Source organism: Biomphalaria glabrata, chromosome 1 (assembly GCF_947242115.1).
Source record: "Biomphalaria glabrata chromosome 1, xgBioGlab47.1, whole genome shotgun sequence".
Taxonomy (NCBI): Eukaryota; Metazoa; Mollusca; class Gastropoda; family Planorbidae; genus Biomphalaria; species Biomphalaria glabrata.
In genome coordinates this window covers 3,379,536-3,396,776 of record NC_074711.1, presented here as the reverse complement: position 1 = coordinate 3,396,776, position 17,241 = coordinate 3,379,536, and the positions used below count along the sequence as shown (strand labels likewise).

General features: G+C 34.6%; 1 protein-coding gene across 2 annotated transcripts in view; it reads left to right on the top strand.

The window, feature by feature from the left end:
* The window catches only part of LOC106079508 (serine/threonine-protein phosphatase 6 regulatory ankyrin repeat subunit A-like), a 34,565-nt gene that overhangs the window by 4,433 nt on the left and 12,891 nt on the right, over positions 1-17,241 (top strand). Inside the window, exons 2-22 of one of the 2 annotated variants that reach the window (XM_056008693.1) lie at positions 2,297-2,380; positions 2,493-2,657; positions 3,126-3,326; positions 3,581-3,733; positions 3,943-4,146; positions 4,235-4,321; positions 6,664-6,742; positions 8,316-8,430; positions 8,614-8,766; positions 8,901-8,969; positions 9,646-9,786; positions 9,899-10,010; positions 10,158-10,223; positions 11,265-11,340; positions 11,905-12,030; positions 12,156-12,243; positions 13,370-13,487; positions 13,618-13,758; positions 13,920-13,986; positions 14,842-14,929; positions 16,145-16,374. In XM_056008693.1, the coding sequence (XP_055864668.1) occupies positions 2,297-2,380; positions 2,493-2,657; positions 3,126-3,326; positions 3,581-3,733; positions 3,943-4,146; positions 4,235-4,321; positions 6,664-6,742; positions 8,316-8,430; positions 8,614-8,766; positions 8,901-8,969; positions 9,646-9,786; positions 9,899-10,010; positions 10,158-10,223; positions 11,265-11,340; positions 11,905-12,030; positions 12,156-12,243; positions 13,370-13,487; positions 13,618-13,758; positions 13,920-13,986; positions 14,842-14,929; positions 16,145-16,374 (2,563 nt within the window). The remainder of the gene's footprint in view (positions 1-2,296; positions 2,381-2,492; positions 2,658-3,125; positions 3,327-3,580; positions 3,734-3,942; positions 4,147-4,234; positions 4,322-6,663; positions 6,743-8,315; positions 8,431-8,613; positions 8,767-8,900; positions 8,970-9,645; positions 9,787-9,898; positions 10,011-10,157; positions 10,224-11,264; positions 11,341-11,904; positions 12,031-12,155; positions 12,244-13,369; positions 13,488-13,617; positions 13,759-13,919; positions 13,987-14,841; positions 14,930-16,144; positions 16,375-17,241) is intronic. The other variant, XM_056008762.1, reaches the window with a different exon arrangement.

Here is a 17,241-nt window from a genome sequence, read left to right as displayed (position 1 = left end):
TTAAAACTGGTCCTGACAAGTGATAGGATCATAGTGCTTTGAGAAAGCTAAAAGCTAAACAAAAACAATTGGTAAAAGTATTTTCTATCGCCTAGATTTATTTGTCTATGTCAATCAAACATATAATTACATGACTGATCCAAACTAATTAATATAATTACACCTAATATAAGCTTTTTTTTTTTTTTTTTTTTTTTTATAGTTTTTTTTAATGATTTTTTATTTTTCTTTACTAAACTACATTCTCCATGAAATGGTTTAAATTAAATTTTGATATATAAAACATATAGCTTCAAGTATGTATGCTATGCTCGTGACGACACGTTATAGACAATTCTTTTTTCTGAGACCGGTTATCATCCTCATAAAACGTTTGAAAGCTTAAAGCAAATCTTTCCTTATGTTATTGTAGATATGCTTATCAGGTATGTTTGTTTTAGTTTCCCTTTCCTTCAGAGACATGTTATGAATAACATTCCTACAGTGAAGCAGCTCCCCGGTGCTAATTTATATTACCTCAACCATGTACTAAACAAACTTTTCCTATGCATCAGTTTCTTGCATGTAACTTTTAGACTGCTCTACACATTTCAGTTCAGTTTTAATACTTAGCCATAATTGTTTTATATATTTGTAAAAAAAAAAAAGTAATTAAAAAGTAGTTTTTAATTAAAAATTTGTTTTTTTTTTTTAATTCTAGAAAAACATCAAATAATTTCTATATGTGTTCAGTTTCATTACACATTTTTATTGGAAGGCTATACAGTAAACTTTTTAAAACCAAGGAACTATTCTTGAATAATTCTTTATTAATTTATGGGAGAAAATGTGACTTAGAATCTTGTCACTTCTGACTCTTTTTATGATTAATGACTTTTCCTCACATAATTCTGTGTTTTCTCTAAAAATGATTTTTTTAAAACTTAGAAAGGAATTTAACAGCTCAAGTTTTGGTGTGTTGACTATGGACACCAAAAATCTTTTAAAGACTTGAATTTCTATACTGCTTATTGCCACCATAACAGTTTTATTGTTTTTTTTACTAAACTTTTATCAACTCACTCTGTCTGTCTGAATCAATCAAAAAATTAACCAATTAGCTAATTAATTATTGGTAGTTAATTATTTTCTTTGATGTCCAAAAAAAAGAGAAAATGAATGTTACTTGTTGAGAGATGTGGCTGTATATGTATATTAATTAATTTTGTTTCATATAGAAAAAGGGAGCTTATTTCTGCAGCATTGACACACAAGGCAGTTAATATTTTTGGTTGTTCCCTTTAGATAAGCTTTGTTTTAAAAAAAAAAAGATTTAAAAATATTTTGCTTGTTATGAACTATACACCAAGAGGTCTAAGTGCCTAGAATAAATATATACTAGCCATATTTTACCTGCAACCCGCTGGTCTTAATTTGAGTATCACTGTCGATATAGACACTGGGAGTGTTTTGGAAACAATTAACGAAATAATAATGTTATAAGAAAGTGAATGCGTAAATGTAAAAATAGTATGAATGGAGCTATCAAAATAGCTAACCGACCTAAGTCCATTTTTTTTAATAAATACATTTGCTTGTAGGCCTACATATATCTAGATCTAGAGTCTAGATACTATTATAATAGATGTAGACCTACTATTATAAGAGTGAATTCAAGGGCTCAAGAAGCTTATTCATTATTGTATGTTAGTATATTTATTATCCCCCATATAGAGCCTCATGCAGCCTGTCCAATCATAGTGTGTTTATACTGTTTATAGGAAGGTTAGATAGTCGGCGGCGTGCGTGTGTGATATCCCGCATGGTTGGGCGACGTAGAGAATTATATATATATACAGATAGACTGTTTTTGTGTTCTTACTGATAGATCATACGTTTTGAAACTCATTAACTAGAAATGGCAGTCAACTAAGATCCTCTAGTAGTAAAGCTGTTATAGTGTCTATTGTTACTTAATATGAGCTATAATAGTGCAGTGTGTTTCATTTATCAAAATGTTTGTTATATTATGACTATGTGGGTTTTCACTTTTCCTTTATATACTGTGGTTGTTATTTCTTGATCAATAATCAATCATTGTAAAGATGGTTATTATTTTTTTTTTTTTTTCTTTACTAAATTAAATCAATTTTATTTTTGTATTTAATGGCAGAACTGAAAGAGGCAGGAATATCTATCCTTAAATTAAAATTAGGAATGGCATGAAGACAGGATTCACTTATTTAAGTTCTGAAAATTATTGTATTTATATCCAACATTTAACCATTAAAATACACAATATAATATATCTTAACAGCCTCCCTTAGTTCAAGCTTGTTTCCATGGAGATCCCGATGAAGTGCGAGCTCTTTTGTACAAACGGGAAGATGTTAATTACCAGGTGAGGGAAGTTTTATCAACTAATTTATATTATTTTTTTTTACATTGATTTAGTAGACGATCCTTTCAAGTTCAGTTTCAACTAACAATTTCTTTGCTTTTCTATTTGCCAGGATGCTGAAAAGCGAAGTCCTCTTCATGCTGCTGCTTACTGCGGTGAAGCGGAGATAGCAGAGCTTTTGATTATGAGTGGAGCAAGAGTCAACACCAAGGACAACAAATGGCTGACACCACTACATAGAGCGTGCTGTGCCAAAAGTGCTGTAAGCCTGGATATAGTAAATCAACATTATCAATTAAAAAAATATCTTTAAGAAGAAAAGTGAAAGATTGAAAAATACTATAATGTCTGTTGAATAAATAATTAACCAACGTAGCCCTTTCTGACCTTGCGATCTATATGGTAGATGATGTATAGATCATCTGTTTCTGTGGCCCATGGTTAACGAGTGTATCATGAGCCCAGAACAACCCCCACTTATTTTCCCAACTTGGTTGATTCAAAGGCGCTCCAAAGATCCCGAAATAAAAATCCCAGTTTTCACCAGGATTTGAACCCAGGACTTCTCTTTCAAAAGCCAAGTGCTTTACCACACAGCCACCTCACCTTAGTTAACTGAGAAAAAAAATGGTGTAAAGACATTTAACAAATCTGATAGTATCGCTTAACTTGTGCTACCGCCCATCTAATATGGTGTGATATATAGACTGTATTGAATGCTTTAATGGTATTGATGTTCCTACAGGAGACTGTTGAGAAACTGTTATGTCAGGATGCAGATGTAAACGCCAGGGATAAAAACTGGCAGACTCCCCTTCATGTTGCTGCTGCCAACAACGCTGTCCGCTGTGCTGAGTACATCATCCCTTTACTGACCAATGTGAATGTGTCAGACAGAGCGGGCCGAACAAGTTTACACCACGCAGCTTTCAATGGTCACAAAGAGGTCAGACTAAAGTTGAATTATATAAATATAATCTTTTCTGTATCGGCTGTGTCGAAATTCTATAAGCCTGTGATGAATGTGATTTATCCTGTCAGTTGCCTTTCTTGTGTTTACATGTTTGTAACTTAATGTGTTCACTTGTTAGAAATGTGTGTTGGGTAGCTATACTATATGGACATGGTTTTCAACACTTATTGTTTTATTATATTTATAACTATTACAAAGCTATAACAGAATTTTTCTTTATGTCCCAGATGGTCAGTTTGTTATTGGAGAAAGGGGCAACAATAAATGCTTATGACAAAAAAGACCGCCGAGCTGTTCACTGGGCAGCCTACATGGGCCATGTTGAGGTGGTCAAGTTGTTAGTGGACCACGGAGCAGAGCTCAATTGCAGGGACAAAATGGTAATTAGACATTATGGATACATTAATTATTGTTGAGGATGAGAATTGCCAATAGAAAGGAATTAATGGTCTAGTAATACTACAGTTGTTTATAACTTAAGAAATATACTTTCATATCTCAAAACTGTTTTCCTTGAACTGTAGCTTACAGTGACTTGCTGATATTTTTTTGTTTTGTTTCTTTTAACTGTGAATTTTGTTATTGCCAGATGTACACACCATTACACGCAGCTTCAGCCAGTGGTCAGATTTCAGTGGTTAGATTGCTCCTGGAGCTAGGGGTGGAAGTGGACTCTGTGAATATCCATGGGAACTCCCCCCTCCACATTGCTTGCCTGAATGGACAGGATGTTGTGGTTAGCAAGCTGATTGAATTTTCAGCCTCAGTGAATGCTGTCAACAATATGGGGATGGTAAGTAAGATTTAGATTGTAAAACAGGTGGGGATCTATTTGAATCTTGCCTTGTGAAGTCAGTGACAATTTCTCCTTCTTTTACCAGACACCTCTACACTTTGCTGCTGCCTCAACACATGGAAGTATTTGTCTAGAAATTTTAGTTTCTGAAGGTGCTAACACGAAAGCACAAGTAAGTATTAGTTGAAATTCATATTTTTACTTTGGAACAAACATTCGGGGTTAAATTAGGCAAAGAAATCATAGTGATTTGATATGCTGTAAACCGGTTTTAAATTAAGATGATATCTTAGTTTGCTTTTTTTCTTTTGTTTTTGGTCACAGTAGGTTAGAAAAATCTTTTGCTTGGCTAATAAATCAAGTTATACAAAATTTGTTTTGTTGTAAGAGAATGTGAAAGAGCCTAAAACCAACATTAAAAAAAAAACATTTCTCAAAGTCACTTCTCCATCTTATAACAGAGACAGTGTCGAGTTTTAAGTCTTATTTCTAAACGTTTCTACACTCACTGTTAAGAGGATCAATAATAGGGGCTTTGACTTTGTGTGGCATCCTCCGTGGCAGCTCTTTATGCCAGCTGCTCATTGTTCCCTTATTTTGCCAACCCCAGTCTGTGTGTGTCCTCACTTTGTAGTCACAATGTCATGTCTAATGATTGGATCTCACATTGGTTACAATGTACTTCTGATCAACATCAGGCTACTGAGGCGGAAACAGAAGTGACAAGTGCTGGCAAATCAGGTGTGCTTGGTCCTGTCGCCATGAGTAGGTTTTTGCTTGGAGTTTAGATTTGTGCATGAGGTGATCATGCCATAAAGCCTGACATTGAAAAGATAGTTCCATATTATCATACCAAGGCAAAACCAGTGAAAACAAATGTTACTAAACTTTTTCACCTAACAAACTTATATCTCTTTATATATAATTTCACTGTATTCAATGTTTGGGCTGACTGTATCTTGTTCATCTATTTCTGCATGTCGAGTGTCTTTCTTTGCATTGTGTTAAATCAGAGTGAATCAAAACATGGCATGACCATTCCCTGCGCGCTCGTGTTGAAATCATGTTTCCTATAAATTTTGTTCATGACATGGATTCTCCATATCTTTTAGAATGTCCTGATGAATGTCTGATTATACCCCTTTGTGCTGGTACGTTACTACTTTCTGAACTAATACTCTGGCTAGAATGAAGTCTTAAAAATATAGTTATTTTCAAGTTATCACACCCTATCCCTTATTGTGTCTGCATTGTCTATCTTCAAAATGAGCCATTGAGAATCTGATTTCACCATTACATCTTCATGGATCTGTAAACATGTGAACAATAGCATGTAACTTTTTTTTAGTATTCCTAAGTACACACATACATATAACTATTTTCAGATAAAAAAAAAAACAACAAACAATCTTCTTTACTAGGCAAGTCATGAAATTCTAATATTCTGAAACATTTCAATAATGGTTTTCAGTAAAACGTGTCATCTAAAGTTTGTCGATACTACAAACCCTCCTCTTGATAGCTTTTCACACAAAAAAACTGCTGTTTTATTTGATACAATGTGTTGACCAGGTCCTATCATTATTACCACTTTTCTACTTGACACACTTCTTGGCAAAAGGATTTGCAGTTTGCTGTTGCTATAGTGACCAGGGTCTCCTGAAATTGAAATTTTCTTTAAGCTCCTCAAAGGACAGTAAAGTAATGTGCGATGTCCTGTTCTGTCAGTTGATGAAATGAGCACCCTTAAGGTGGATGTAAATAAGAAGTCCTGGAATGTTACTCAGCTAAAGAAAGAGCTTATTAAATACCCACAATTTCTTTGTAGACTTAGTTGACTTAGTCCTGTGTGCACTTTTAGATGAGCTTAGGGCAAGTCCCGAGTGCACTCTTACAAGAGCTTAGGGCAACAACAGTTTTCCGACAAACCTTTTTTAGTATCTTAATTTCTTCATCCCATATTCTCAGACCTATTCCAGGTGTAGGGAACAAATGAATTCTGGACCTATTTCAGGTGTAGGGAACAAATGAATTGTGGATCTATTCCAGGTGTAGGGAACAAATGAATTCTGGACCTATTTCAGGTGTAGGGAACAAATGAATTCTGGACCTATTTTAGGTGTAGGGAACAAATGAATTCTGGACCTATTTCAGGTGTAGGGAAAAAATGAATTCTGGACCTATTTCAGGTGTAGGGAACAAATGAATTCTGGATCTATTTCAGGTGTAGGGAAAAAATGAATTCTGGACCTATTTCAGGTGTAGGAAACAAATGAATTGTGGATCTATTCCAGAAAGAATTTAGGATCAGCTTCAAACATGGTGTACACAAATGATCTGTCATTTTGAACCTTGTTCAAATGCTTTGATCTCTCATCTTCTAGTCAAATTGATCAATAATTTTTTTTTCTGTATATGTTGAAGTAAGTTGATGACACTGATAATGTGTGAAAGAATATTGTGTTAGTAGCTAGCTTGTTTTTCAGCACTGTGTTTAACCTACTGCTATTTCAGAGTGTAGATGGAAGAACAGCGCTACACATGACTGCACTGCATGGCAGATTTACTCGGGCGCAGAGTTTAATAGATCATGGTGAGACAACTCTTCAGTTTTTTTTTTTACTGTTTAAAAATTAAAATCAACACTTAGAAAGATTTTTTTTTAGCAGGGAAACGCTGTTGTTGGTTTTGTGCTATCTGTCTGACATGTTTAGATCTCAAAAACTCAATGCACCATTGAAAATATGGTTTACCATACCCTTTATCCAGCTCAAAATAGGCGCAACTGCTACTTTTGGACTTTTGAAAGTGAAACCTTTAAAAAAAAATTATTTAACTATTCAAGCTGTGACATTTTTTCATGTTAAAAAAAGAAAAGAATACAAAGTCTTATTAACTTTCATGTAGGGATCAAAGTTAGATAATCTTTGAAAGCTTGCACTTTTAAAAAAATCCAACTAACCATGCATATTCTTTTCACATCTAAGCAATGTTTAAAACTATATTGAATAGGCTCTTCATTTTAAGATGCTAAGTTCATGTTTTCTGGCTGTAGTTTTTTTGTTTGTAACCAAGTGTTTTAGGACTGTTGACCCCTGGGGGTTGCCTACAAGTTAGTGTGTACCACAAAGTCAGTTAACATATTATCGTGTTTTCTTTTAATTAAAAAATTATCCACAAAGTATCATTTTGAGTTATAACTATTGATATTCTAACTATTGAACTCTGTGCTTGTTGTCTATGGTAATGCACACTATTAATCTATTTCACCCTTTTGTGTCACTGACATAAATAAAAGCATGCATGGTCTATTTTCTTTCCCATAGATAATCTTTTTTTTTTTATGTTGATTCAAAATTTATGCCAGTAATTATTGACTACTATTGATAATAAAATGTTAATACTAATTAAGTAAAGGCCCGTATAACCTATGTAGTTGATAGCTTACAATTATATGATTACATATCTATATTGCTTTTAAGTCTTGATTGTAATATAAGGTAAGATGATTTTTATTGATCCAATCAAATGGAAATTCAGTTTGACTACAATTGACAACCTCAGCTTAACTACTGTACAATAACATTCTAGATGCAAACACAAACAAAATTCACACACGAAACACATACACATTCACAACCAGCGCTTTATGAATTAAACTTTTATGTACTTCTCGATGACGACAGATGATCTTGTAACACTCTGACCGAAAGTGGGATGAAGGAGTTTTTAAATCTTTCTGTTTTAGTCTTAATGGAAAGGTGACGACCACTTCGTTCAGATCTAATGTAACAGTGGTTTAATGGGTGCAGGTTATCTTTAAGAATAGTGAGTGTTTTGGAAAGGCATCTTTCATGGAAAAGCTCTTCAAGAGATGGTAGCTGTGTTTGAGTGTTTTACAATGCTTTTTTTAATTAGTCTATTTAGTCTAACTCTTTGTGCCATAAACTGGTACAATTGTTTCAGAATGGTAAGACCTAAGTTAAAAAGACTTTATTTATAAGGCAGCATTATTATTCTTCATACTTATAAGGGTCTGAATTATGTACAAAAAAAAATAATTTCATTGTGTACTAAATAACCATATTGTCAGAAAAAATGAAAAACATTACCTAAGTAGATTGTCTTGTGTACTGTTTGTGTAAAACTACTCTGGTGTACTTCAGGATGTTTGGTGAATGCTTGTGATAAACTTGGTAATACAGCTCTCCATGTAGCTGCTCGTTATGGTCATGAACTGCTGATCAGTACTTTACTAGAGGATTCAGCTGATTTAATTCAGTAAGTCATTTCCCATGACTGTTTTTTTTATATGTCATTTCATTTAGAATTTGTAATGTATATAATCAGAAGGCATATAAATTAAGTTTTTAAAACACAAATTTTTGATGAGCACTACTGAAAATGTTTTTTTCTTTTTTTTTTCTTAGTTGGCCAATTTTTTTTGTCATTTTTCTCTTACAGAAGAGGTCATATGGGGATGTTACCAATACATATAGCTGCTCTGAATGGATATGTTGACTGTGTTAAAAAATTACGCTCGGCCATGCCAGCATTTGACATCAACATACCAGACGATGCTGGAAGAACATGTCTCCATGGTGCTGCTTGCAGTGGGTTAGTTTGATCTGCCTTTAGCATTGACTGTCATTCACCTACAAATATTGACTTTAACTGTTAAAAGTGTTAGATACATATTTCTGAAAATAAATTCTGTACTGATGTTACCTAAACTGAAATATTTTCCTTAGAAAAGTGGAGTGTGTTGAATATCTTTTGAATGAAGGAAGTAATCTAGCACTTCAGGATGCTGACGGCAGGTGAGCTACGTTTATTCTGAATCTCATTTTATCTTGTTAATATTGTTGATCAAGTTTATTCAAGTTACTGTTTTGAATCATGATCTCTTATTGACCTGCATCACATGCATATGTAAGTCACTAGATCTAAACGACTCCTTTATGGTCAATTAAAGAAAGGAAAGCACTCACAAAGTGGACAAAGAAAATGCTTCAGGGACATCCTCAAAGCTTTGACCTCTCCACCTAGGAGAGGGAAGCGCACGATAGAGTATCATGGAATCATGCTGTGAAAACTGGGACAAAAATTGCAGAGGACAAGAGAACAGCGCTGGCAGAAGAAAAGCGTCAGAGAAAAAAAGCATGGCCAATGGCACCAGATTCAGCTGGAATAACCTGCCAAGTGTGCAGCTGAACATTCCGGGCTCACATAGGTCTCACCAGCCACATGAGAAGGCACAAAACCCGAGTACAAAGCTCTCAGTCCCCTGGATGCCAAAAGTGGTCATAATCAAACCATGATAGATGAACTATAATGATCTAGAATCAATATAATGTGAGAGATCAGGCCAACCAGAGGACAGTTTAATATGGGAACTTTTTTTTTTTTTAAATGCAACAAAAAAAAAAGATTACAACTTTAACCCTTGCCAATTCATTGTGAGGATGAATGTTTTTCACTCTTTATAACTGACAGGACTCCTCTGCATTATGCTTCAGCTCATTGTCACAGCCAGAATGTCTTGACTTTGCTGAATGCTGGCAGTGACGTCAACACTGCCGACAGCCGAGGATGTACTCCATTACATTATGCTGCGGCCAATGACGTTGATGCAAAGTAAGCAACTATTTTGTGTGTCCCTGTTAACTGCTGCTTTTGTAGTGCTATATAATTTTGATTTATTTTGTACTGTCAGAATTAACTGTTCCTTGAATGATGCATTCTCCAGGGTGGTAGAGATTTTGCTGCAGCATGATGCCAGACCAGGACTTCGAGATGATGAGGGCTATAATGCTGTTCATTATGCAGCTTTAAAGGGACATAAGTTATCACTTGAAATGGTAAGGGCTATCAAGAGATACGTCCAAAATTTCTTTTTTAATTTCATCTCTGCAAGTTTTATTTGTTTGTCTATTTGTGTGGATAGCTTCTTTCTGTTCCCTTGAAGTTCACAATGTCCATTTGATATTGGTTATGTTCCGTTTCAGTTGCTGGATGTGGCAGCCACAGATTTGTTGAGAAGTGGAGCTCCATACTCTCCTGGTCACCTAGCGGTAAGTTAATCACTGCTCACACATTCACATCTTCTGTTACCCCAAAAAAATGTCCAAAATATAGATCTCTTGTAGAATTGGCTTAATTGGCCAATAGTATAACAATAAAAAGAAGCTTACTCTAATTCAGGGAAAGGAATCCAATAGATTTTCACACAAAAGCTGGAAGATATGGAATTCGCTGATGACATAGAGCCTAATTATCACACAGACTACAGGATATGCAAGAAAATGTCACAGCTTTAAGTAATGTAGGAAAAAGAGTAGACCTCAAAATAAACCACCAAAAAACAAAAGTACTAAAAGTAAACAACAAACAAATTGGAGACATAGAACTGGATTCTCAGACCATAGACCAAGTAGATAGCTATATACCTTGGAAGTGTAGTCAGTGTATCATGTGGAATAGATGAAGACATTAAACCTCATCTAAATCTAGCGCATCAGACATTTACACACCTAAAACCAACCTGGAAATCTCTCGACATCTCTGAAAAGACTAAAATAAGAATCTTTAACTCTAATGAATCAACAACAAAAAAAAGTACAGACCTTCATCAACTGATATCTTGAAAATACACTGGTATGACAAAGTAGAAAACACCAAACTGTGGGAGGAGGGTGGACAGAGAAATATAGAGGTGCAGATCTTAGAGAGAAAGTGGAGAGGATTGGTCACACCCTTAGAAAAGATAACACAACAACAGAGCTAGATAGGGCGGAACCTCCAGGGCACAAGACTTGATGGAAGACCAAAAAGAACATCACGACGCATTGTACTAGATGAAGCCAAAGGGACTGGAACATGCTGGAAAGCCATTAAAAAACAAGATAGAGACTGGGTAGAGTGGCATGTTTTTACTGAGGCCCTATGTTCCACGAGGAGCGCAAAGGAAAGATGATGATGATGCCATTAAATGTGTCTAGACAACTCCAATAAAATAAATCTTGAAACATTGTTACTAATAGTTTTAAAAGTAAACAAAATCAAACATTTGAAACAAAGAAAGAAAGTATTTCTTAGTTCTTATTTCCTTTCAGGCTTACAGTGGTCATCATGAGGCTTTAAAAGTTTTATTGACATATATGATGAACTTGGACATTAAGGATGTTAATGGTGAGTGGAGAGTGATTCACTATGTCTTGTTGTGTGACTATTGATTGGATATGAATGTTGAGAGTGATTCACTATGTCTTGTTGTGTGACTATTGATTGGATATGTAAGTTGAAAGTGATTCACTATGTCTTGTTGTGTGACTATTGATTTGATATGAATGTTGAGAGTGATTCACTATGTCTTGTTGTGTGACTATTGATTTGATATTAATGTTAAGTTGAGAATGATTCACTATGTCTTGTGTGTCTATTGATTTGATATTAATGTTAAGTTGAGAGTGATTCACTATGTCTTGTGTGACTATTGATTTGATATTAATGTTAGTTGAGAGCGATTCACTTTGTTTTGCTGTGTGACTATTGATTTGATATGAATGTTAAGTTGAGAGTGATTCACTATTTCTTGTGTGACTATTGATTTGATATTAATGTTAGTTGAGAGCGATTCACTTTGTTTTGCTGTGTGACTATTGATTAGATATTAATGTTAAGCTGAGAGTGATTTTATTATTTACCGTTTTACAAAAATTTGATAAATGCCTTGAACTTGATGTACCTCTAAAGGTCGTACAATGTTGGATCTGGCATGCGCTAGAGGTCAATCTGATTGTGTGGCATTGCTTCTCGCTCAAAATGTAAATATTTTAGTCAATGATAATGTGACTCGAAGGACACCCTTACATGCTGCTGGTAAGACATTTTTCCTGAACAAAAATGTATTGAATCATTTTAAAAGATTAGCATTCTTCTAAGACTTAGTTCACTTGCGTTCTGTGTGACAGTACAACTCATCTTGACTTTCCATTGTTTACCAGCGATCGGAGGTCACGCCAGATGTTTGAATTTATTACTGGATGCTGCTGATGATGGGAATATTGTGGATTGTACAGACATGTATGATAGGTCAGTGATGTGCTCATCTTTTAGATATGATTTGGTCATAATAAAAATAATAATGATATAGGCTCTCAGTGTAGTATGTTATTGGGTTATTTTTTGTATAGTTATAATGAAAGCTTTATGAGAAATAGTTCAGTTGTGAGCTCAGAGATCATGTACACTCTATGGTTGATAACATAAATAAATTGGTTGACTTCACATCTAGAGATACAAGCTGATAACATAAGGTGTATGACTGTTAAATAAATGCACCACTGGTAGACTTCATCTCAAAAACATTATTAGAAAGTTCTTTGAAATGACATGAGGCTGCAATGATAAACAATTAAAAAGGAATGCTAAAACTAGTCTATGACTTACTTGACAATCATGAGCACTCCCAGGGGACTGCAACCACACCTCTCCACCAAACTTGGTTCAGAGCAGCTTTCTTCATCTGCTCCCATGTGATTCCAGTATCCTCAGCTTCACTGATGATTGACCTCTTCCAGGTTTGCTTGGGTCTGCCCACTTTCCTCTTTCCTTGTGGGTTCCAATCAAGTGCCTGCCTTGCAACATTGGTAGCTGGTTTTCTCAGGGTGTGTCCTATCCATCTCTACTTTCGCTTTGTGACATCTTGGGCTATGGGCTTTTGTCTAGTTCTCTCCTACAAATTGACAGTAGTTATCTTTTCTGGCCATCTAATTCCTAATATCCAACGTAGACAAAGGTCTTAAGCTCTTCCATATTTGTTTTAGTGACTCTCCATGTCTCTGAACTGTATAGAACAGCGGTTCTCAACCTTTTAAGCTCGGTGACCCCATTTTAGAATCCCCCACTCTGTTGCGACCCCCCCCCCTTCCATACAGCAATAGAAGAATAGACAAAAACAATTCTTATTTTCGATGGTCTTAGGCGACCTCTGGCAAATAGTCAATCGACCCCCCAAGGGGGTCGCGAGCCACAGGTTGAGAACCCCTGGTATAGAAAGACTGACTTAACGTTAGTATTATAGATTCGTATCTTGTTATGTAGAGATTATACCTTAGAACGCCAGATTGCTTGAACTTCAACTAGTCTATAACTACAAGTTATTATTAATATTACGCAGATTTCTTTTTAATATTTTTTGTTTGTTGCTGTTTCTCAGAACTCCTTTGATGTTAGCTGTTGAGTTTGGTCATGTGGAGACTACAGGTTTTCTCTTACGTAACAATGCAATAGCTAATGTTCAAGATTCTGATGGTAGGACAGCTCTCCACAGAGGTGTAAGTACTATCTACCCAGCATTTTCTTGTTAGTTTTCTGATACTTACTCAACAATTTCGGTTACTCCTTCTCTGCAATCAGTGACACAAACAGTGTCTAAATTTCATACCAAAAATATTATATTTTTAGGCTGCTAATGGTCATGATGACTGTGTGGAAGAATTGATTAGAGCTGGAGCTGATTTGACCTTACGAGACAATCAAGGTCGCACTGCAGTTCACATGGCAGCCTTGTGTGGTCACATGACCTTGCTAACAAATCTTTTAGCTGTAAGTATACTGTTGTTTTTTTTTCTTGCATTCAGTCCCAAAATAAATCTATTTGAATGTATATTTCATAGTCTCATGCAATATGTAGATATTTTAACTTAATTATTTTATTCCTATGCCTGCTTTTCAAGACTTCAATTAGTTACATTTTTTTTTTCCAGGCTGGTCCCATAGATAGGTTAGATGATCGTAGAGGCTATACACCTCTTCACTATAGTTGTTATAATGGTAAGCTGTTGGTTTAGTCTTCATATTTAAAACTACAATCTTTGTACTAGAAACAAACAGAAGAGAGGGTAAACAAATGAACAGTCTTTGTTTCCTTCATGGCTGACTTCATGTTTTATAATGTGTCCTTTTCATGCTGTGTTATAGCTTTTTTGTGTGTGTGTAATTGTCAGGGTGCAAGGAAACACTACAAACAGTGATGTCCTTGCGAACGCTGGTATGGACAGTTAAGAGGAACCTTTTATAGTCCAACAGTTAACCCTGGGCAGGGCACATATATTGTATGGGGGACAAACGTATGCCAAAAGCACCTTTTTTTGGTGAGATGAAAGGTGGTCACTGTAACAGGTGCACAACGGAAAGGCTTTAAAGACCAGCTTAGGCGCCAACTTGCTTTAACTGACATGTAAGAGAGCACCTGGTTGCATGTGGCTTCAGAATGAGACAGCTGGAGGTCACTTACAAAGGCCGCAGGATACACATTTGAGACCAAAAGAAAATCTGCCGAGGACAGACGTAGATGGCGAAGAGAAAATCTAAATTGACCTCCAACGGAAAAAGGTTATGGCTGTGCTGGATGTGGCAAAATATGTAGGTCACAGCTGGGGCGGCATTTCCAAGGGAAATACTGCATTCCTTATTAATCTTCGGACTCGAAGACAAGCCTTATTATTAATATAGTCAGGGTTTGATATGTTTTATCTGCATAGTTTGGTTCCGCTATTTTGTTCTTTCTTTTTAATATGCTCCATACTTATTTTTTAAAAAATCCAAACAGAAAATTTTCTCTGGTATTTATACATCACTTTTCAAACATTCCTTATATTTACAATAGTTTTTTTGGTTTCTCCTCAGGCCATGACAGTTGTGTTGAAATTTTGTTAGATTACGATTCTATGAAAAAGTTCACTGGGAACCCCTTCTCCCCCCTCCACTGTGCTGTGTAAGTTTTGATGTGAATACTTCAGTTCTAGAGTAGACTTTATTTATCAGAACATTTAAGGTTTGATTCGTACCATTGCTAGCTTGTAGGAAGAGAAAGGTACAGCCAGTTGTGTTTCTTTCAATTTTATTTTTCTTGAATACCTGGTCATTAGAAAAAGTCTTCATCAGATCGGAATATTGATATATCATGGGACTTTGGTGGCTTAGGGTAAAACACTTTGCTGCTTAATCAAGAATATTGAGCACAAATCTTGGTATTAGTGGTAGAGTGAAAGATATTGGGTCATAATATGATTTAGTAAAATATTGGTCTTTAAAGAGGGAAAAAACATCTTCTACAATGATAAAAGAAATAGATTTTTAGATAGAACTGCAAATCTTCAGTTACATAGATTAGCTCTAGACCAGACAAATCAAAATAAAAAAACAAAACAAATATGAAAAGTTTTCAAAGTTTAGTTACTGGAATTTTTTTTTTTTACTTTGGTTTAACTATCTTTTCAAATTGGTGATACCATTGTATTTTAACTTTTTTATTTAAGTTGAAACTTAGTTTAAGTTTAGCTTTTTAAATTTAGCTTAGTTCCCATCACTATTTACTATTTATGATGAATATATTATTATCTATTTCTCTATCTAGTATTATTATAATAATTAGTTTTATTGCCAGTATTGTATAACAGAAAACTTTATAGTTTCAAGTGTGATAATAATATGATAAAAGTAATAGATCTAGATCCCTATAATCGCTACATTGAAGTGCAGATATAGCTCCATAGCTTCCACCACCATCTTTGCTAGTCCCTCTTCAAATGCAAAATGTGACAAAATAATTGATAATTGCATCATTTATTTGATAATTAAAGTTTTTGATATCCGAAAACCACATCTTCAAAAGTTAGCAAATTTTGAATGGAACCTTTTAGTGCGTAAATAAAAAAAATTAAACCTAGATTTAAGCTGAACTTTTATATTTTATAATTAAACTTTGGCCTTAACTATTATTTGTTTTTAGTTAAACTTAAAAGTTTGCAACCTTTTAGTTAACCTTTGCCCATGGCTATTTTAACTTTTGCCTATAACTATCAGTAAATGAAAACATATGTGAAATATTGTCAAAACCATCAGAATTTCCCTTGTAATATTATTTTCTCCTTGTTTTTTGTTGTTACAGTTAGCTTTGACTCTTAATACTTATGTACCTTGCTTCCAGGATAAATGGGAATGACGCTTGTACAGAATTGTTGCTGGATACTCTAGGAGATGGGATCATTAATTTACAAGATCGTAAAGGTCGCACCCCACTCCATGCCGCTGCCTATTCCGACCAAGGAGACTCTATGCACTTGCTGTTAAATCGTAAGGCGGATGTCAATATTCGCGACAACTCAGGGAAAACGCCAATTATGTATGCTGCTGCTAATGGTCATGTTTCTGCTGTGGGTGAGTCAAATAAAGTGTTAATTTTTTAAGAGATGCAGTGATGTGAATTTCCGAAAATTTTTGGAATTCCAAAAATTTCTTCTGATCCAATTTTCTGGTAAAAAAAATCATAAATTTTCCTGACATTTAAAAAACAAAAATCAGATTTTTTTTTCAAATTTTTTTATTAAAAAAAAAAAATGTTTTTATTATTTTTCCATTTTCGGAAGAATGCAAAATAAAATTTTTGATTTGTTTTGAACATGCGCACATCCGGTCTTTTGACACAGTTATAAGTTCTATTTTTTTTTTAAATCTCATGTTATCGTATTGTTCTCTTGACTTAAGTCTAGATCTCGGTCTAGACTAAATTGATTTGAATCAGTCGAGATAGATATCTAGATATATTCTAGATAAGATATCTAGTTTCTTTAATTTATATACTTTTGATCTAGATTTTCTAGATCTAGAGCGTCTAGACTTCAATGCTTGTTTGCCAGCTTTTGAAAAGTTCAGAAAAGTATCATGATGCCCGGCCGCTATGCGCTATTTAACCTAATAATAATTAATTTTTACTCTGCTAATACGATGGACCCTAGATTTTTTTATTTGAACCCTGCCTGCCGACTTCCTAATGGGATTAGATTTAGACATCTAGATCTATTATAAGAATTATACGATCTAGATCTAGTAGACATACCGGCCATCTAGATTATAGATTTTATAGATGTAGGCCTGTTTTACATAACTATAGTGAGTTACTGAGTATAAGTCTGATAGAATATAGATCTAATTATAATCTAATAATAATATATTGGATCTAGAGATGTAGATCTAAGTTAGTAAAGTAGATCTAGATTATAGATAGATCTAGATCTACAGTGAGAA